The following is a 21,050-nucleotide window of genomic DNA, read 5'->3' on the forward strand; positions in this document are numbered from 1 at the left end:
TGCCCCAGTTTACTTGCCCCAGAGTCCATGTCACTATTCTAGTGTCCTCGTGTCAGTGTCCTAGTGCCCATGTCTCAGTTTACTTGCCCCAAAGTCCATGTTACTATCATAGTGTCTCACGGTTAGTGTAACTGTCACTATCCTAGTGTCTCACTTTTAGTGTAACTGTCAGTATCCTAGTGTCTCACGGTTAGTGTAACTGTCACTCTCCTAGTGTCGCACGGTTAGTGTAACTGTCACTATCCTAGTGTCTCACGGTTAGTGTAACTGTCACTATCCTAGTGTCTCACGGTTAGTGTAACTGTCACTATCCTAGTGTCTCACGGTTAGTGTAACTGTCACTGTCCTAGTGTCTTTGTGTCTGTGTCATTGTCCTAGTGGCCAAGACCCAATTTCCTTGCCCCTTAGTCTATGTCCCTCTCCTAGGGCCTTATTTATGAAGGCCTTGCGCCGCCGGTACGTCACTTTTTCCCATTTTAAAAGTGACGCAAAGGTGGCGCATGGCCTTCATAAATAAGGCCCCTAGTGTCTTGGTGTCTGAGCCCACGTCACTATTCTAGTGTCTCACGGTTATTGTAACTGTCACTATCCTAGTGTCTCACGTTTAGTGTAACTGTCAGTATCCTAGTGTCTCGCGGTTAGTGTAACTGTCACTATCCTAGTGTTGCACGGTTAGTGTAACTGTCACTATCCTAGTGTCTCACGGTTAGTGTAACTGTCACTATCCTAGTGTCTCACGGTTAGTGTAACTGTCACTATCCTAGTGTCTCACGGTTAGTGTAACTGTCACTATCCTAGTGTCTCACGGTTAGTGTAACTGTCACTGTCCTAGTGTCCTCTTGTCGGTGTCATTGTCCCAGAGTCCATGTCCCTATCATAGTATCTTGGTGTCTGTGTCATTGTCCTAGTGCCAAGACCCAATTTCCTTGCCCCTTAGTCTATGTCCCTCTCCTAGTGTCTTGGTGTCTGAGCCCACGTCACTATCCTAGTGTCTCACGGTTAGTGTAACTGTCACTATCCTAGTGTCTCGCGGTTAGTGTAACTGTCACTATCCTAGTGTCTTAGTGTCTGAGCCCACGTCACTATCCTAGTGTCTCACGGTTAGTGTAACTGTCACTATCCTAGTGTCTCGCGGTTAGTGTAACTGTCACTATCCTAGTGTTTTGGTGTCTGAGCCCATGTCACTATCCTAGTGGCCTCTTGTCGGTGTCATTGTCCCAGAGTCCATGTCCCTATCCTAGTGTCTTGGTGTCTGAGTCCTTGTCACTATCCTAGTGTCCTCTTGTCTGTGTCATTGTCCCAGAGTCCAGGTCCCTATCCCAGTGTCCTGGTGTCGGTGTCATTGTCCCAGTGGCCATGACCCAGTTGGGGGGAAGCCAGAAGTGTGAACCTGCCTGTGTCTCTTTTTCAGATGGACAGTGAGACGGGCACCAACACCCCGAAGCAGAGATACACAGGGAGGGTCCACCTATGCATCGCCCGGTACAGGTAAGAAGAGGCTGCATCCTAAAAGCAATACCTCACAGCAGGGATACACAGGAGGGCCCCCCATGCATTCCTGAGTGAAGTCTGCATGGCAAACTAAATACCTGAAAGCACCTCTAAGCACAGGTAAATGGAGAGAGTTGCTCGGTACGGACAATGGAGGCATAGACCCCAGAAACGAAACCTCAAAGTTGAAATATATGGGGAGGACCCGCCTATGCATCAGCTGATACAGGTAAGAAATGGCTGCACCCCAAAAGCAATACCTCACAGCAGGGATCCACAGAAGCCCCCCATGCATTCCTAGTTACGGGTAAGTAAAGCCTGCATTTCAAACACTATACCTCAAAGCAGAGGTAATTGGGGGGAGTTCACTTATACAACAGTCAGTACAGGTAAATGAAGCCTGCACCCCCAAAACACCATCTCAGAGCAGGGATAAATCGTGAGGGTCCACTCATGCAGCACCCTGTCCAGGTAAAGGCAGGCTGCCCCCCAAAAGCAATACCTCAAAGCTGAGATAAATGGGGAGGGCCCACTCATGCAGCACCCTGTACAGGTAAGGGCAGGCTGCCCCCCAAAAGCAATACTTCAAAGCAGAGATAAATGGGGAGGGCCCACTCATGCAGCACCCTGTACAGGTAAAGGCAGGCTGCCCCCCAAAAGCAATACCTCAAAGCTGAGATAAATGGGGAGGGCCCACTCATGCAGCACCCTGTACAGGTAAGGGCAGGCTGCCCCCCAAAAGCAATACTTCAAAGCAGAGATAAATGGGGAGGGCCCACTCATGCAGCACCCTGTACAGGTAAGGGCAGGCTGCACCCCAAAAATACTATCTCAAAGCAGGGATAAGTCGTGAGGGTCCACTCCTGCAGCGCCCTGTACAGGTAAGGGCAGGCTGCCCCCCAAAAGCAATACCTCAAAGCAGAGATAAATGGGGAGGGCCTACCTGTCCATATCCAGGCATTGGTAATAGAAGGCTGCCCCAAAAACCACACCTCAAAGCACAGGTAGAAGGGGAGGGTCACGTATGCACCCTGACTACAGGTAACAGAAGCCGGAACCCCATACACAATACCTCAGTGTAGACTAGAGGTAGAGGGGGAGGGTCACCACCCACTACAGGAAAGGGAAGCATGTACCTCAAACACAATACCTCAAAGCAGAGGTAAAAGGCCGGGGTTCATCTATGCCCTGCCCACTAAAGGTCAGGGCAGGACAGGTTGACGAGCTGCTTGGAGGAGGTTAAAAGCTGGATGACTGCATCATGTCTCAAGCTCAACGGAGACAAAACTGAGCTCCTGCTCCTGGGTCCCCCAGCCCTGTCCATCATCGAATCATTATGGCCCACGAGCTTGGGCTTGCCGCCCATACCTAGAGACAATATAAAAAGTCTTGGGGTCTGGCTGGACAAATCCTTGTCCTTTAACACTCAAGCACCCAAGCTATCAGCCACCTGCTTTGGCCTCATCACACTCCAGAAGAAAATACTCCCCCTTCTACCTTTGAAAGCCAAGCAAATTGTTATTCAAGGCCTGATTCAGTCTCGCTTTGATTTTAGCAATGCCTTGTATTTAGGGGCGCCTGAATACTCCCTGCAAAAACTGCAGCTGATTCAGAACTGCGCTGCACGCACCCTGCTCCAGCTCCCCCGTAGAATGCCAGTTGGGCCCGGGCTGAGGAGCCTGCATCGGCTCCCTGTCAGGGAGAGAATTACATTTAAATCCATGTGCATTTCCCATCAAGCCTATTGGAAAACTGGTCCAATGATCAACCACTCATTGATCACTCCCTACCTCCCTAATAAACAGCTCCGCTCCACCCACGCCTTTTTGGCCACTGTCCCTCGAATCAGGAGATCCAGAGCGGGGGGCAGGTCGTTTTCTTACCATGCGGCCAAGTTATGGCATTCACTCCCGCTCCATCTTAAATCTAATCCTAACTTGTCTTCCTTCCACAAGCAGCTTAAAACTTTTCTTTTCAACAAACATGGTTAACTCTTTCTGCTAACTGTGCCAGTAGGTATCACCCCTGTTTCTGTTAGCGCCTGGACGCCCCAGGGCAGCTGTTGCGCTTAATAAAACTCCTTTTAATTTCATTTAATTCATTTCAAGGTAAGGGAAGCCTAAACCCCAAACACAATACCTCAAAGCAGAGATAGAAGGTGACGGTTCTCCTATGCACCACCATTAACAGTAAGGAAGCCTGAACCTCAAACACAATACCTCAAAGCAGAGATAGGTGACGGTTCTCCTATGCACCGCCATTAACAGTAAGGAAGCCTGAACCTCAAACACAATACCTCAAAGCAGAGATAGAAGGTGACGGTTCTCCTATGCACCGCCTGTAGGAAGGGGGAGGCTCTAGTTGGCGCAGTGCAACACTAGCGACAAGCAGGGACTCTCTCTTCCTCGTCAGGGCGGAGGGTTACCTTCCAGACAACCTCTGCTTACCCTCTAGGTAGTGTGGCTTAAGCAGTCGTAGGCTAATCTTTGGGGCACATAGGGTTAAACACTTGCAACAGTACACCTTTACAACCAACCCACCACACAACGAGACCAGACTGTATTCTTGTAAAAATATATATCTTTATATAGATTTTAAGCAGGCTTGTGAATACAGTCAATAACTTTATGAAGACGGTTGCAAGTTACGTAATTCGGGTTACCACAGTTCTTATGGAAGTTCTCTTGAGGCCCGTAGGCCGGTGTTACTCAAGGTTCTTGTGGAGCCGGCGGCTTCCAAGGGATCTGTCCCACGTCGCGTTGCCTTCCCGGGGTCGCTGATCGTTGCGGCTCTTCGGCCGAGCAGGTCACTGGTCGTCCGGGGCAGCGGTGTTCTGTGGCGGCAGGGTCCTTTCCTCGTCGTCCGCTCCGACCCTGGAGGCGGCGGCTGTGCGGTGGTGACAAGTGGCAGTACGGTCCCCCAGTGCAGGACGTACCCAGCCAAATGTCGGTGCAGCTGTGGACTCACAGCTGGGCTGTCGGGCAGGCTTACCGACCTGGTGGATTCTCGTAGGGCAACTGTCCGTCCTTGCAGGTGAGTGACTGCTCGCTATGCAGTCACCTCGATAGCTCGGACCGGACGGGTCCTCCTTTACTTTGCTCTCGGGCTCCCGGTGCAGTTGCGGTCACGGTGTTCGGGCCAGCGGCGGCTGGTCCTCACTTTGCTTCTGCTGTTGCTTTGGGCCCCGGTCACGGTGGTCGGGAGGTCGTGGATGCCTAAGAGGAGATTCCTCCGTCAGTGCTGCGGCGATGGTCAGCACCCGCAGTCGCTTTCTTCCAAGGGGGTAGCGTCCACTGGTCCTGGGACGCTGGTCAGGGGGCAAGTTCAGTTGCAAGCCCTTGGAGATCTCTTTGCAGAGTTTGGCACAAGTAGCACAACAGTCTTTTCGTAGTCTTATTGTCTTCCTCTCCTTCAGCAGCAAGGCACCAGACACAGGCAAGAGTCAGCACCCTTCCTTGTCTCTCGCGGTCCTTCTCGTAGGGCAGAGTCTTTCTGTGGCCCAAACCGGATCTAATTTTCAAGGAGCAGGGCTCCGTCTTTTATAGGCCAATTCTTTTGTTCTCGCAGGCCAGGGGGGCCTTTGCGCAGCCACTCTCAGTTCTGGAGTACCCCCGCGGGTGTACTCCGGCTTCTGCTTTCAGTGTGAGGGGCAGGCGCATCAGACGCCCCACAGGAGGTGGAGCCAGCATTGTCCGGACAGGAGTGGCCAGAGTACCTTGTTGATGGGGGCTTCGCCCTTCCTGGGCCAGGTGCCGGCAGAGTCATCCGCCGCTCCCCAGGAGGGTGGAGCCAGCATTGTGGGGGTCGAGCACAGTGACAGCTCGAGTCAAGAGGCACTCCTACCTCCCACTAAGGTGTAATCTGCGCATTCACCACCCGTCATCCCTTCAGCCCTGTCACTCACACATCCCAGACAGTCAGATACACACCAGCAGAGGCGACTGAAAATGGTTAAGCAAGCAAATGCTAACTTTCTAAAAGTAGCATTTGCAAACCCAGGATACTGAAATAAACTTGACTACAAGAAATATCTCCTTATCCTGAGTTCAGGCATACTAAACATGACTCCCTACCACGCTCCTTGAGCCTGCGGGGATTATAGGGTGTAATAACCCTCGCAGCTCAGTCTGGCCTAATGGAGCAGGTAGCCTTCAGTAGTGAAATACGGTCTTCGTTGTAAGTCACTACTAGGACATGCCACGCACATCAGGGCTTGTCCTACCTTGCACCTACAACGCACCCTGCCCGCAGGCCTACCATAGGGGTGACTAATATGTAGTCAAGGGAAGGGTCGGTGCTGGCAAGTGGGGACACTTGCCCAGCTAGCGTGACAGTACGAGACCGCACGCGGGTTCTGCGGTCGCAGTTCCCAGACACATCTTCACGGCTGCTTCGGTGGGTGGCGCAACCAGCGCTGCAGGCCCACCAGCAGTATTGGCATCTACAAGCCCCGGCACTCTCTCGTGCGCTTTACTAGGGACTAACAGTAAATCCAATGCACCAATCATGGATACCAATCGTATGTACAGTTTACAGTAGGGAGCACTTGCGCTGCGGCACGGATCAGCCGTGGCGCAGTGCCCTGAGTATCGGAAAACCAGCAAAACATCGGAGGCACATCAGCAAAAAGTGGAAGGGAGACTCACGCCAAGGTGCCAGGTCTAACATGTGTCCCCTCCAGCTGAAATGTGGGGGGAACTACCCTTCCCCAGGGAGTTCCACATCACTAAGGCGGAAAAATCTGGACAGACCGTCAGCGTTGGCGTGATCGGTGCCAGGGCGGTGTTCCACCGTAAAGTCCATACTCTGTAGAGAAATGGACCACCTCAACAGTTTCGGGTTCTCACCCCTCATTTGCATCAACCATCTGAGGGGCCTGTGGTCCGTCTGAACTCGGAAGTGAGACCCAAACAAGTAGGGTCTTAGCTTCTTCAGCGCCCAGACCACAGCAAATGCTTCACGCTCTATCGCACTCCACCTACTTTCCCGTGGAAGTAACCTCCGACTTATGAAGGCTACGGGTTGGTCAAAGCCCTCCTCAGTCATCTGTGAAAGAACAGCCCCTACACCATGCTCTGAAGCGTCTGTTTGCACAATGAACTCCTTGGAGAAATCTGGGGCCAGGAGCACGGGCACCGTGCACATGGCAGTCTTCAGGGTGTCGAAAGCCTTCTGACAGGTGTCAGTCCAAATCACATTCCTGGGCTGCTTTTTCGAAGTCAGCTCTGTCAAGGGGGCCACGATCGTGCCATAGCCCTTGACAAACCTCCTGTAATACCCAGTGAGCCCCAGGAAGGCTCTCACTGCAGTCTGGGTTTTGGGGGGTTCCCAAGCCAGGATGGTTTCGATTTTGGGCTGCAAGGGGGCTACCTTGCCACTCCCAACCTGGTGTCCCAAGTACACCACTGAACCCTGCCCAATCTGGCACTTGCTTGCCTTGATTGTGAGGCCTGCTCTGCGCAGGGCCATCAACACTTCCCAGAGGTGTCGCAGGTGTTCGGGCCAGGTGCCGCTGAACACCGCGATGTCATCCAGGTAGGCGGCACTGAACTCGTCCAGTCCAGCCAACACCTGGTTGACCAATCTCTGAAAGGTGGCAGAGGCATTCTTCATTCCAAATGGCATAACCCGGAACTGGAAATGCCCATCTGGTGTAGAGAATGCCGACCTCTCCTTTGCCCCATCGGTCAAGGCGATCTGCCAGTACCCAGACGTCAAATCAAACGTGCTGAGAAACCGGGCAGCCCCTAGCCGATCGATGAGCTCGTCAGCTCTGGGGATGGGATGCGCGTCAGTCTTCGTGACTGAATTGAGTCCTCTGTACTCCACACAGAACCGGAGTTCGGGTGTGGCTCCCGGCGCAGCAGCCTTCGGCACCAAGACCACGGGGCTGGACCAAGGACTGCTGGAAGACTCAACCACCCCGAGGGCAAGCATCTTGGAGACCTCCTCCTTGATGCAGGCCCGTACCCTGTCAGTTACCCGGTAAGCCTTGTGCTTCACCGGTAAGCTGTCTCCAGTGTCCACATCATGGACGCACCAATCTGTGACATTCGGAACCAGGGAGAACAGGTCTGGAAACTGTCCCAGCAACTGGCGGCAGTCCTCCTGTTGTTCGGCGGTCAGGGAGGGTGAGAGGTTAACTCCATCCACTGACCCATCCTTCTCACAGGCCACCAAGAGGTCAGGAAGAGGCTCCGACTCCTCCTCCATCCCGTCATCGGTTGCCAACAACATGCCCACTTCGGACCTTCGCAAGTGGGGCTTGAGGCGGTTGACATGTAGGACCCGCAAGGGGTTCCTGGGCGTCTTCATGTCCACCAAGTATGTCACGGGGCTCTTGCGCTCCACAACCTCAAATGGTCCTGTCCACTTATCTTGAAGGGCACAGGGCTCCACTGGGGCCAAGACATACACCTCCTGTCCAGGCTGAAGCTCAACCAGAGTGGCATTCTGATCGTACCACCGCTTCATTTCTTCCTGGCTCGCTTCCAGATTTGCCTCGGCAAGTTGTCTGAAGCGTCTGGTCTGGTTTCTGAAGGCCAGCATGTAGCTATATACATTCTGGGGAGGTTTCCTGGGAGATTGCTCCCAGCCTTCCTTTACCAAACTCAGTGGTCCTCTCACGGGGTGACCGTACAGCAGTTCAAAGGGGCTGAACCCTAGGGACTTCTGTGGTACCTCGCGATATGCAAACAGCAGGCATGGCAAGAGGACGTCCCACTTACGCCTCATCGGACCTTCCAGGCCCATTATCATGCCTTTGAGGGTTCGGTTGAATCTTTCAACCAACCCGTTACCTTGGGGATGGTAGGGTGTGGTGAACTTGTACGTTACGCCACACTCCTGCCAAAGGGACTTCATATATTTCGATATGAAATTGGTCCCCCTGTCGCTCACCACCTCTAGAGGGAATCCTACTCGTGAGAAAATTCCCATCAGTGCACGCCCCACCACGGGAGCCGTCACTGTCCTCAGAGGGATGGCTTCAGGGTACCGGGTGGCATGGTCCACCAAGACCAGGATGAACCTGTTGCCCATGGCTGTCTTGGGGTCCAGAGGCCCAACGATGTCAATACCCACTCGCTGGAATGGCGTACCGACCACAGGGAAGGGTTGGAGGGGAGCCTTGTTCTTCCCTCCCGTCTTCCCACTCGCCTGGCAAGTCGGACAGGTTCTGCAATAAGCGTCTGAGCTTTTATGCATTTGGGGCCAGTAGAAGTGGGTGACAAGCCTGTCATAGGTCTTGTCCATCCCTAAATGTCCTGCTAAAGGCACATCATGAGCCAGACCCAGTAGGAAGGCTCTGAATTTCTGGGGTACCACCAGCACACGGGCTGGCCCAGGTTCAGCAGCCTTAGGCTCCGAATACAGGAGGTCATTCTCCCAGTACACGTAATGTGTTTTGGCCTGAACACCATTGGCCTGGTCTGCAGCCTGCTGCCGCATACCCACGAGAGAAGGGCATTCTTTCTGCTCCCTGCAGAATTCCTCCCTGGAGGGTCCTCCTTCTTGCTGCCAATGGGTCAGCTCAGGCAGGTCCCCCAGTTCGGCGATCTGTTCCCCTGTAGGCTCCAGGGCATCCCCCTCAAGGTCTGCTTCCTCCTGGACCGTAGGAACTTCAGGGGGCGGTTTCCCGCGCCCCCTGCGCCTTCTCTCTAAAGCCGGTTCCTGGGCCTCTCCATCAGGCCCCAGGACCTCTCGATCACCCTTACTGGCTGCCATCGACCGGGTGGTCACGCACGCCCAGTCAGGCAGACCCACCATCCGCAGGTGAGTCGCTTTCTCCACCTTTTCCCAAGGGGAGTGCTCCAAGTCGTTCCCTAGCAAACAGTCAACAGGCATGGTTTTTCTTACACAGACCTGCAGAGTACCAGAGACCCCCCCCCACTCGAAGGGAACTTGAGCCATCGGACACTGGCTCTCAGAATTATCAGCATTGATAACCCTACAGTAGGCATGGGGTACAACCTGCTCTTGAGACACCAGGTGCTGCCTCACTGCAGTCACACTGGCTCCTGTGTCTCTAAGAGCCTCAGCTTCCTTACCATTGATGATCACCACCTGCCCATATTTCTTAGTGTTAGAGGGCAGGTAGTTCGTCGGGATCATCTCACTGTCTCCTAGCGAGACCAGGGTCATGTGAACGGGATCTCCACCCCCCGGGACCATCATTTCTTCTCCCAGGTGAACGCTAGTCACTTGTCGGGGCGGAGCACCAGTGGGTGCAGGTTTTCCAAATAGGCGACACTTGGGGTCACTGGATATGTGCCCAGGCTCGCCACATTTGAAACAATTGAAGGGCCCCTTTGGAACAGGTTTACCTGTCGGGGCCCCATTCTGCTTCGGGGGTGGGGGAGGCTGAGAACCCTGCTGCGGATTCCCTTGGGAACTACTTTGGGGGCCTTTTTGGAACCCTTTCTGTTTTCCCCCTTTGTCCCCCCCACTCTTCTGCTGGGGACCCTGCCCACTCTTGGCGGAATCCCCCACGGGACCCTTGTGGACCCTGGTGCTGAGCCAGCGGTCCGCCTCCTCAGCAAGCTTCCTCGGGTTGGACAGCTTGCTATCGATCAGGTGTTGGCGTAACTCAGGAAAACAGTGATCAGACAAGTGCTCCCATGCAATTAAATCAAAGAGACCTTGAAAATCATTCACTTTGTTACCTTTCACCCAACCATCCAGTGCTCTGCAAAAGTAAGTCACCTACTCCACATACGTATTCCCAGGCCGCTTAGTACATCCCCTAAACTTCTGTCTATACATTTCAGGGGTAAGCCCGTACCTGTTTAATAAAGCTTCTTTCATGTGGGCATAGGATCTCTGATTCTCAACGGGCAAATCTAGCAAGGTATCTCTCCCTTCGCTAAGGAACCTTCCCCACAACCCCGCTCCCCAATCCTTGTCAGGGACCCGGTGGGCGGACATGGCTACCTCATATGCCCTAAACCACTGTCCTATGTCATCCCCCTTAAAGAACTCCTTAACTACGTCCTTCGGGATGTGCACTCTTGACTCTACCTGCACTGGCGATGTGCTGCCACCAGAGGGAGGCCGATCCAAGTCTCTCTCCTTGAGACTTATCTCCCTCATCTTGATTTCATAATCCATCTGGTGCTTTCGCTCTTCCAGCGCCATTCTTTTGGTTTCCAGCTCCAGCTGGATTTTCAATTCTGCCAACTTTCTTTCGTGATTCCGGGTTTCCTTCCTGTCCGCCAGCTCCTCTGGCGACAGGCCTTTACCAAAGCTGTGCTCGCTGTCTTGCCTCTCGAGATCGATCAGATCCCCAAGTGCATTCTGCTCCTCCGTCGTATTCTGCTCGGCGAGGACGTCTTGCTCTTCCGGGGTCTTTCTGGACTCCACCCAGGCTTTCAGGGCCTTGTAGAGCTCCGGCTTGTTTTTGCAGCCAGCGTGCGGAACCTTTAGTTTCCTACAGAAAAACTTCAGTTCCAACTTTGAGTATTTGTCCAGCTTTGCGGCGTCCCACTCCACCTCCAACACCTCAGAGGTCGTGGACTCCGCTCCATCCAGGCTCTTTGTGCCCGGCATGGTTTCTGCACGCGGAATCTTCTTTCAAAAAGCAAAGTCTGTGGTCTAGTAACTGTACCGTAATCCTTGTGTAGTGGTCAGAAGCTCGGGTATAACTATCGCAAGTGTAAATTCGAAAATCCTCACCGCTGCGTCCAATGTAGGAAGGGGGAGGCTCTAGTTGGCGCAGTGCAACACTAGCGACAAGCAGGGACTCTCTCTTCCTCGTCAGGGCGGAGGGTTACCTTCCAGACAACCTCTGCTTACCCTCTAGGTAGTGTGGCTTAAGCAGTCGTAGGCTAATCTTTGGGGCACATAGGGTTAAACACTTGCAACAGTACACCTTTACAACCAACCCACCACACAACGAGACCAGACTGTATTCTTGTAAAAATATATATCTTTATATAGATTTTAAGCAGGCTTGTGAATACAGTCAATAACTTTATGAAGACGGTTGCAAGTTACGTAATTCGGGTTACCACAGTTCTTATGGAAGTTCTCTTGAGGCCCGTAGGCCGGTGTTACTCAAGGTTCTTGTGGAGCCGGCGGCTTCCAAGGGATCTGTCCCACGTCGCGTTGCCTTCCCGGGGTCGCTGATCGTTGCGGCTCTTCGGCCGAGCAGGTCACTGGTCGTCCGGGGCAGCGGTGTTCTGTGGCGGCAGGGTCCTTTCCTCGTCGTCCGCTCCGACCCTGGAGGCGGCGGCTGTGCGGTGGTGACAAGTGGCAGTACGGTCCCCCAGTGCAGGACGTACCCAGCCAAATGTCGGTGCAGCTGTGGACTCACAGCTGGGCTGTCGGGCAGGCTTACCGACCTGGTGGATTCTCGTAGGGCAACTGTCCGTCCTTGCAGGTGAGTGACTGCTCGCTATGCAGTCACCTCGATAGCTCGGACCGGACGGGTCCTCCTTTACTTTGCTCTCGGGCTCCCGGTGCAGTTGCGGTCACGGTGTTCGGGCCAGCGGCGGCTGGTCCTCACTTTGCTTCTGCTGTTGCTTTGGGCCCCGGTCACGGTGGTCGGGAGGTCGTGGATGCCTAAGAGGAGATTCCTCCGTCAGTGCTGCGGCGATGGTCAGCACCCGCAGTCGCTTTCTTCCAAGGGGGTAGCGTCCACTGGTCCTGGGACGCTGGTCAGGGGGCAAGTTCAGTTGCAAGCCCTTGGAGATCTCTTTGCAGAGTTTGGCACAAGTAGCACAACAGTCTTTTCGTAGTCTTATTGTCTTCCTCTCCTTCAGCAGCAAGGCACCAGACACAGGCAAGAGTCAGCACCCTTCCTTGTCTCTCGCGGTCCTTCTCGTAGGGCAGAGTCTTTCTGTGGCCCAAACCGGATCTAATTTTCAAGGAGCAGGGCTCCGTCTTTTATAGGCCAATTCTTTTGTTCTCGCAGGCCAGGGGGGCCTTTGCGCAGCCACTCTCAGTTCTGGAGTACCCCCGCGGGTGTACTCCGGCTTCTGCTTTCAGTGTGAGGGGCAGGCGCATCAGACGCCCCACAGGAGGTGGAGCCAGCATTGTCCGGACAGGAGTGGCCAGAGTACCTTGTTGATGGGGGCTTCGCCCTTCCTGGGCCAGGTGCCGGCAGAGTCATCCGCCGCTCCCCAGGAGGGTGGAGCCAGGATTGTGGGGGTCGAGCACAGTGACAGCTCGAGTCAAGAGGCACTCCTACCTCCCACTAAGGTGTAATCTGCGCATTCACCACCCGTCATCCCTCCAGCCCTGTCACTCACACATCCCAGACAGTCAGATACACACCAGCAGAGGCGACTGAAAATGGTTAAGCAAGCAAATGCTAACTTTCTAAAAGTAGCATTTGCAAACCCAGGATACTGAAATAAACTTGACTACAAGAAATATCTCCTTATCCTGAGTTCAGGCATACTAAACATGACTCCCTACCACGCTCCTTGAGCCTGCGGGGATTATAGGGTGTAATAACCCTCGCAGCTCAGTCTGGCCTAATGGAGCAGGTAGCCTTCAGTAGTGAAATACGGTCTTCGTTGTAAGTCACTACTAGGACATGCCACGCACATCAGGGCTTGTCCTACCTTGCACCTACAACGCACCCTGCCCGCAGGCCTACCATAGGGGTGACTAATATGTAGTCAAGGGAAGGGTCGGTGCTGGCAAGTGGGGACACTTGCCCAGCTAGCGTGACAGTACGAGACCGCACGCGGGTTCTGCGGTCGCAGTTCCCAGACACATCTTCACGGCTGCTTCGGTGGGTGGCGCAACCAGCGCTGCAGGCCCACCAGCAGTATTGGCATCTACAAGCCCCGGCACTCTCTCGTGCGCTTTACTAGGGACTAACAGTAAATCCAATGCACCAATCATGGATACCAATCGTATGTACAGTTTACAGTAGGGAGCACTTGCACTGCGGCACGGATCAGCCGTGGCGCAGTGCCCTGAGTATCGGAAAACCAGCAAAACATCGGAGGCACATCAGCAAAAAGTGGAAGGGAGACTCACGCCAAGGTGCCAGGTCTAACACCGCCATTAACAGTAAGGAAGCCTGAACCTCAAACACAATACCTCAAAGCAGAGGTAGAAGGAGAGGTTTGCCTATGCACCGCCCAGTGTAAGTGTGGAAGCCTCAACCCCAAAGAATACCTCAGAGCATCGGTAGAAGGGGATGGTAACCGAGGCATTGCCCAGTACAGGTAAGGAAAGTCTGAGCCCCAAACACAATACCTCAGAACCTTGGTAGAAAGGCAGGGTGACGCAGGCATTGCCCAGTACAGGTAATGCAATAAAAAATAATTTATTCAAAAAGTTTTTGAATAATTGCAACTCTGCACACAGCAAGGCTTGGAGGCAAATACGTGATACTTTCTTGTCGTTTTCCTGCCTCCATAAAGGACAGGACAAGGCTGATAAATCTACCATCTCCTACGACACTAAACTCAGTTCTATCCTCAAAACCTTTTAATAGAATTCCTAGGAAGACAGGACCAACCTTTTAGCAATGATTCTCTTTAATATGCCCATCAGTCGAAAGGAGGCGGCGCGTGCCAGCCAGCGGAGTGATTTGGGCCCTAAATGTTTTCAAAATTGGGGAAAATAATTAGCCGCATTTACAACGATCAAACTGATAGAGGCCTCCCTGCACGGGTAACATTTGTACTCAATCATGTTCAAGGTATAATCCCACCTGGCATCACATTTAAAATACGCATTTATAACATTGTACTTGCTTGCCCCAGTTGACTTCCTAACAGGTATCAGTTATATTTAAGACGGCGCTAGAGACAATTAACGTTCATGCTTATTTATTCATCTTTTACATCTGCTGGCGACAAGCAAAGTTTCTGCAGTGAGTTGCGCTGGGGTCACGCTTTGTAAACATTACTGAAGCCTTTGTGTGGTCGACGTAAGGATAACAGAAAGGCGTGATGAATCTGGGGAGAAGCCTACACCTTGTCCACATTTTTAGTCAGTTTGTTCGTCATAAAATAATTTGCAAATAAATCTAGTTCTCTCAGCAGCCCGGACTTTAGGGCAGATTTACAAGCCCCTTGCGCCACTTTTGCGTCACTTTTAACATTGGAAAAGTGACGTAAAAGTGGCGCATGGGACTTGTAAATCTGCCCCTTTGTTTTTTCCATAAGGACTAAATCATCTCCATACAGTAGACAAGAGAATATGTTAAGGGACCTGATTTCATGAGATAGGACTAGACACAGACAGAGGGCAGGACAAGGCCGGGCCAAGACACAGCCCTGGTCTCATCCCACCGACAACCCATGTCTTACATTGCACTCCACGCTGGCCTAGTTCTCAGCTTGCAGCAGCTAAATCCTTTCAACTGACCCAGGGATGGCTCTACGTTGGCCAGTTTGTTTCCTGGTACTTCGCGATAAGTGACGTCAGAAGTAACCCTGGGCGAAGCACTACGCTATGCTCGCGGAGTTTGCGAAGTTTGCGCAACTTCGCACTATGCGAGCTGCACGTAGCACAGTGCGAACACGCGTAGTGCAGCGTAGCGTAGTGCAGCGCTGATTTTTTGCTTGTTCGCGGTCCTGAACGTCATGTTCGCGACCGCGAGCAAGCAAAATGGCATCCCGGCGAGATTCTCAACGCGGGAGGTAAGGTTTCTCATTGTGAGTGGTTGTGCATGCTCGCGACCGCTCTCAATGAGAAACTACCAGTTCGCGTATCGCGTTGAGAAAGCTGCAGCTTGAGTAATAATCTACTCGAGCAGCAGAAAACTACAGCTCGCACTGTGCAAGATGCCGTTTTCAATGATTGCACAGTGCCGGATGCTTGTCCGCACTGTGCAATCATTGAAAACGCATCTTGCACAGTGCGAACATGCTACTACGCAGCTCGCATAGTGCTACGTGAAGTTTGCGTAGTGCAAAGTGCACTTCACGTAGCTTCGCGTAGCGCTACTTCGCGAACTACACCCACCCTTAGTCAGAAGCAAGCACCCTAGATGTGCACAGGCCCATAGCTCAGTCGCCCAGTCCCATGGACTTCTGGCTGAGGCCCTTCGTCCTGTGGCTTCGCTGAAACTCCTCCAACCCACAGAATGACGGACTTGTCTTGCTCCATTGGAGCAGGTCATGTAAAACTCATCCTGCGTGTTCCTTCCCTGTGGACTCCAGCACAGACAGAAGCCATGACTGCCGGGTTCACAGCTTGACCCCTCTTCTATAGGGGATGAATACAGACACCGCTCCAACTATCTGGGCTGCACCCCCTTTTAGTAGAGTTTGCCTATGTACACTATCGTGTTTTGTGCAAGAGACTCACCGGAGAGTCACCACCTGGATCGAAAAGTTGCTAAACTTCTAGGGGCAGATTTATGAAGGCCTTGCGCCACCGGTGCGTCACTTTTTCCCATGTTAAAAATGACGCACCGGCGGCGCAAGGCCTTCATAAATCTGCCCCTAGAATGTTCTGCTGACGCGCACAAAAGCAGAGGAACCTTCACTAAAGGTTTGTGCTGCTGAAATTTTCTCCTGTGATAGATCAAAATATTGGGGCAGATTTATGATAACTGGCGCATCCCCAGGGATGCGCCAGTTATTTTGCGCTGCTGCTCCGCCACCCATGGTGCGCCGCATTTACAATGTGGCGCACCATGGGGCAAAAACGGCACCGATGCGTGACGCATCTGTGCCGTAAAGGTGGCTTAATGCTGGAGTTACGTTGCAAGCGCGACGCAGCTCCAGCAAGGCTCGGGGGTGCCCCATCTTTACAATGCTGCGTCAAGACCTACGCCTGCTTCAAGCAGGCGCAGGGTTTTGACGCAGCATTGGCCTGAAAGTGACTGAGTGCAATCTTATAGATTTCACTCAGCCACTTTTGCGAGGCGCACCTGCCCCGGAATGCCCACCCTGCGCCGGAACGCCCACAAGCGGCGCAGGGCTTTACAACGTGACGCATCTGCCTAGATGTGTCACGTTGTAAATGGGTCGTAGGGATGCGCCACGTTTACGCCGGAGTTGCGTGACGCAAACATGACGCATTCCCAACATAAATCTGCCCCATTGTGCGTTAGTAACGATCTAATAATTTGTGCAAACATTTTGAGAAAACTATATTTGGAATGTAAAGCTCTGCACGTATTTCCTGAAGTGCCTCCTTCCCTGTAGACGGAGCCATATGGAGATTAAAAACCCCGTCCAAAATGATACCGCGAGCAGAACCAGAGCTGAGGCTCGCCTGAGCTTCACCTGGTACAAGAAGACGAAGCCTGCACCCCAAAGGCACCGCCTCAAAGGGGGGGGGGGTGGAGAGAGGCCACCCGTGAATCACTTGGTACAAGAAGACGGAGCCTGCACCCCAAAGGCACCGCCTCAAAAGAACCTAGATGCGAATCCCCAGGGCCAGGGAGCTGTCCATGTGCTGTCTGAAGAGACCGTGCAGGGTCAGGAAGGTGTCCACCTGATGACAGCTCTGGGCACCAGTCCACTTCCTCAGCACCTGCATGGTGCTGCAGAGGTGCTGCTGCTCTAGGCAGGACTCAGAGAGCTGTTAAAGTGCTGAACAGGTCGAGGCACTCTGTGTGGCTCTGAGTGGCCTCATAAATCATGAGGAAGGTGAAACAGCGCAAATCGCTGCGCTTCCTGACTCTGCCCCCTGCAGGTGCTCCATGGGTGTTGCGTTGCATTTTTCCACTCAGCACCAATGGAATTTGATGTTGCCCCAGGTTTGCAAAGTGATGTAAACCTGGAGAAGCACCACATCCGTACACCCCCCGAGGTGCCAAGTTTACAATAAAAAGTTGTGTTTCTTCTTTGATTGACAGGTTCACAAAGGTATTTACACAACTAAAATATATCTAGTTTGCCAAAATACCCCCATTATTATGTAAAGCTGCATTGGTTATGAGAATATGCACATATAGAATATTATGACATCAACAAACCTGCTCCCGCCAGTGAGCTGAAGATACCCCGCGACAGGAGTGATGGTTATAGATCAGTCTCAATGCGTCCCATTTTGGAGAAAGTAGTGGAGAAGCCTGTCCACAGGCAAGTCTACAATTCCGTAGAATCTCAAGAGCATTTCATGCCTCTGAGTCGGGGTTTAGGATGGGACACAGCACTGAACCCACCGCGCTAGGAGTCACGGAACCTCTTAGACAGCGCCTAGAGGAGGGCGAGACCGCTGTAAACAAGGGGTATCCCCAGTAAGCCTCCAGCATCTGGGTAAGTAAACAATATTATATACAAGTAATGCCTAGGGACATATATCCAAAATATACAGTAAGATGAAGAGATACTTCAATTATCCCTTCCTATGAGCTTTATTCTCTTGAAAAAATCTATATCTATTCAGATCAAAATCAAAAGGCAATTCAAACAAAAAGTCTTAAGGGCTAATTTTTTAAACAAACTTTGTATGTATTTATTTTGCAACTTTCTAGACGTGTGTGCATGTGCATTCATCTATTCTTACTTACAAACACTTACGTGACATAAAAATACATACAGTATTTACACTTAAACAAACATGTATCAAAAACAAGCAATCCTTTTATCAGAGGATCACCCTTCTAAGGGGTACTAAGAGGTATATTGCTCCAACCTCAACCTTTTCGTAGGACTTTCCACTTATTTCACAAGCTATAAATTCACACGGGTGTCTTCAATTTGCAGGTCAACTGATGACGGCGAGACAGCGGCGCTGATTCTTCTTGATCTTAGCGTGGCCCTTCATACCGTGACCCATGTTTCTCGTATTGAGAGCCTGGCTGAGAGAGGGATCCGGGAATGGCCCTCGCTTGGTTGACATCTATCCTGGAAGACCCATCTTTCGGGGTGATCTCTGCCACAGACTCCTTGGAGCGATAAGTGCTTCATTCATAAGTCCCTCAGGGATTCCTGGGTCACCTGCAGGAAGCTGTCCCGGGGCTAAGGGAGGTCCAGTGGTCAGCCCCTGGTGGGAGTTGTCCAGGTGCTAAAGTGCCCCCCCCCCATATGCCCCCCCCCCCCCCGCCTCCCCCAGGAGCCAGTCTCCTCAAGCAGGAAGTTGCTCAGTAAGTGAGGAACCTGCGGAAGCCCAGGAGGCGTCGAGTTGTCAGCACCTGGTGGGAGCTGTCAAGGTGCTGAAGCCCTCCACTGCCCCCCCCTCCTTTGCATGAGACAGTGTCTGCTCAGGCAGGAGGCTGCTCAGGATGGGATGTAACCCGGCAGAAGCCCAGGAGCTGTCCCGGTCCAGGTAACACGTTCTCCGCACCTGCAGGAGCTGTCCAGGATTTGAAGTAATCTGCTGGAGCCGGAGAGCGGTGCACGTGCTGAACAAGCTCAAAACACACAGAACTCACCCCCTGCAGGGAGCTGCCCAAGTACTGATATCAGCCTGCATGACCCGGGGAGCTCGGGACATCCGGGTCGTAGCACCTGCTAGGAGCTATCCAGGTGCCTAAGTGACCCTGCGCGAGCCAGGGAGCGGTCCCTGTGCTGAGAGAGGCTCAGGCACCGAGGTCTCAGCACTTTGGAGGGAGCTTTCCAGGGGAAGAAGAGACCGCACGGGAGCCATGGAGCGGTCCCTGTGCTTGGGAGGTCCCGGTACCAAGGTCTCAGCACTCTGGAGGGAGCTGTCTAGGTAAAGAGGAGAGCCCACAGGAGCGGTCCCTGGGCTGAGGAAGGTCCAGGCATCGCGGTCTCAACACCTTGGAGGGAGATGTCCAGGGAAAGAAGAGACCCCACAGGATCCATGGAGCTGCCCAAGTGCGGCCAGAGCGCCGAACCCTGCATCATCACCCTCACTGCCTGTATGGAGCTATCCGGGTGATGAAGTGACCCTACAAGATCCAGGGAGCTTTTCCCGCTGCTGAAGTCAACCTGCGTGAGCCGCCCAGGTGCTACAGTGACCCTGCGGGAGCAAGAGGTGTCCTGGTGCAGAAGTGACCCTCCGGGAGGCATGGGGACTTCCTGGTGCTGACGTGAACCTGCAGGAGGTGTCCTGGTGCAGAGGCGAAACTATGGAAGCCAGGGAGCTGTCCCAGTGCTGAAGTGAACCTGCGGGAGGCAGGGAGCTGTCCAGGTGCTGAAGTGAACCTGCGGGAGGTAGGGAGCTGTCCCAGTGCTGAAGTGAACCTGCGGGAGGCAGGGAGCTGTCCAGGTGCTGAAGTGAACCTGCGGGAGGCAGGGAGCTGTCCCAGTGCTGAAGTGAACCTGCGGGAGGCAGGGAGCTGTCCAGGTGCTGAAGTGAACCTGCGGGAGGCAGGGAGCTGTCCAGGTGCTGAATTGAACCTGGGGGAGGTATTCCGGTGCTATAGTGAGACTGTAGAAGGGAGGGCGATGTCTAGGTGCTGAAGTGGCCCTGCAGGTGTCAGGGTGCTGTCCAGGTTCTGAAGTGACTACAGGAGCATGATTGATCTTTTTCAGAAGTGACCCTACGAGACCAGGAGGTGTCCTGGTGCAGAAGTGAAACTGTAGGAGCCAGGGTGCGGTCCTGGTGCTGAATGAACATGCAGCAGGCAGGGAGCTGTCCATATGCTTAAGTGAACATGCAGGAGTTGTCCTAGTACAGAAGTGAAACTGTAGGAGCCAGGGAGCTGTCCAAGTGCTGAAGAGTACCTGCTTGTTTCCTGAGAATTGCTGGTACTCTCCAATAAAAGTATTACATTTCTCTTCAGAAGTGCTGGTACTCTCCCTCTCAAAATAAAAAGTGCAGGTACTCCGCACCGGACAGTGCCAGCCCGTTTAAAGCACTGACCCAGAAACCCCTCAAGAAACTGCAAAGCATCCAGAACACCTCTGCCATACTCATCCTCAACATCCCCCACCCCAACCACATCACCGGCCACCTGAGAGACCTCTACTGGCTCCCAGTCAAGAAAAGAATCACCTTGAAGCTCCTCACACACGCATACTAAGCCCTACAAAACACCGGACCTGCATACCTCAACCACTGCCTCTTGTTCCACACACCCACCAGAGACCTCCGCTCCGGTCAACTTGCCCTGGCCACCATCCCACGCATCCACAAAACCACAGCTGGAAGAAGATCCTTCTCCTACCTTGCAACAAAGGCCTGAACACCCTGCCTCTCCCCCTCAGGCAATCACACTGCCTCAATTTAGGAAGGACCTCAGTACCTGGCTCATCGACTGAACCACAGCACCCTCCATGGGCCAACAGCCCCCTTCCCCCCGCCCCCCTAGCGCCTTGAGACCCTTACGGGTGAGAAGTCGTGCTTTACAAGCCACTTGGTTGGTTGATTGAACCAGGCTCGGGGTAGCAGAACCAGTTACACCAGAAGGAAGGGGAGGAGGGCAGAGTAACGACAAGGAAATGAACATACCCACTATGTACACTCCACCATGTGAGTATAATACATTTACAATCCGACTGTGCGTCAACACTACTAGGATGAACTGCACTTGGACTCTGCAGACAGCCCGACCAGCGTCATGGCGTCTTCACCAGACATCGCCATGATGCGCGTCAAAGGCCCGGGGCCTCCAAGGTAGGGATGGCACTGCTGACACGTAGGGCTGGGGCCCTGCATCCGCATCAGAACCAGGCTGTGCCCCAAGCTGCGTCATGTTGGACAGAGATGAGGCTGCTATCTGGGTC

At 53.1% G+C, this 21,050-nt stretch overlaps 1 protein-coding gene across 7 annotated transcripts in view; it reads left to right on the top strand.

The window, feature by feature from the left end:
• The window catches only part of RIMBP2 (RIMS binding protein 2), a 1,349,166-nt gene that overhangs the window by 869,758 nt on the left and 458,358 nt on the right, over positions 1 to 21,050 (top strand). For all 7 annotated transcript variants that reach the window (XM_086942673.1, XM_086942667.1, XM_086942669.1 and 4 more), the window contains one exon: positions 1,412 to 1,488. In XM_086942673.1, coding sequence (XP_086798799.1) covers positions 1,412 to 1,488 — 77 coding nt within the window. The remainder of the gene's footprint in view (positions 1 to 1,411; positions 1,489 to 21,050) is intronic.

The sequence above is a fragment of the Lissotriton vulgaris genome, chromosome 11, assembly GCF_964263255.1.
Source record: "Lissotriton vulgaris chromosome 11, aLisVul1.2, whole genome shotgun sequence".
Taxonomy (NCBI): Eukaryota; Metazoa; Chordata; class Amphibia; order Caudata; family Salamandridae; genus Lissotriton; species Lissotriton vulgaris.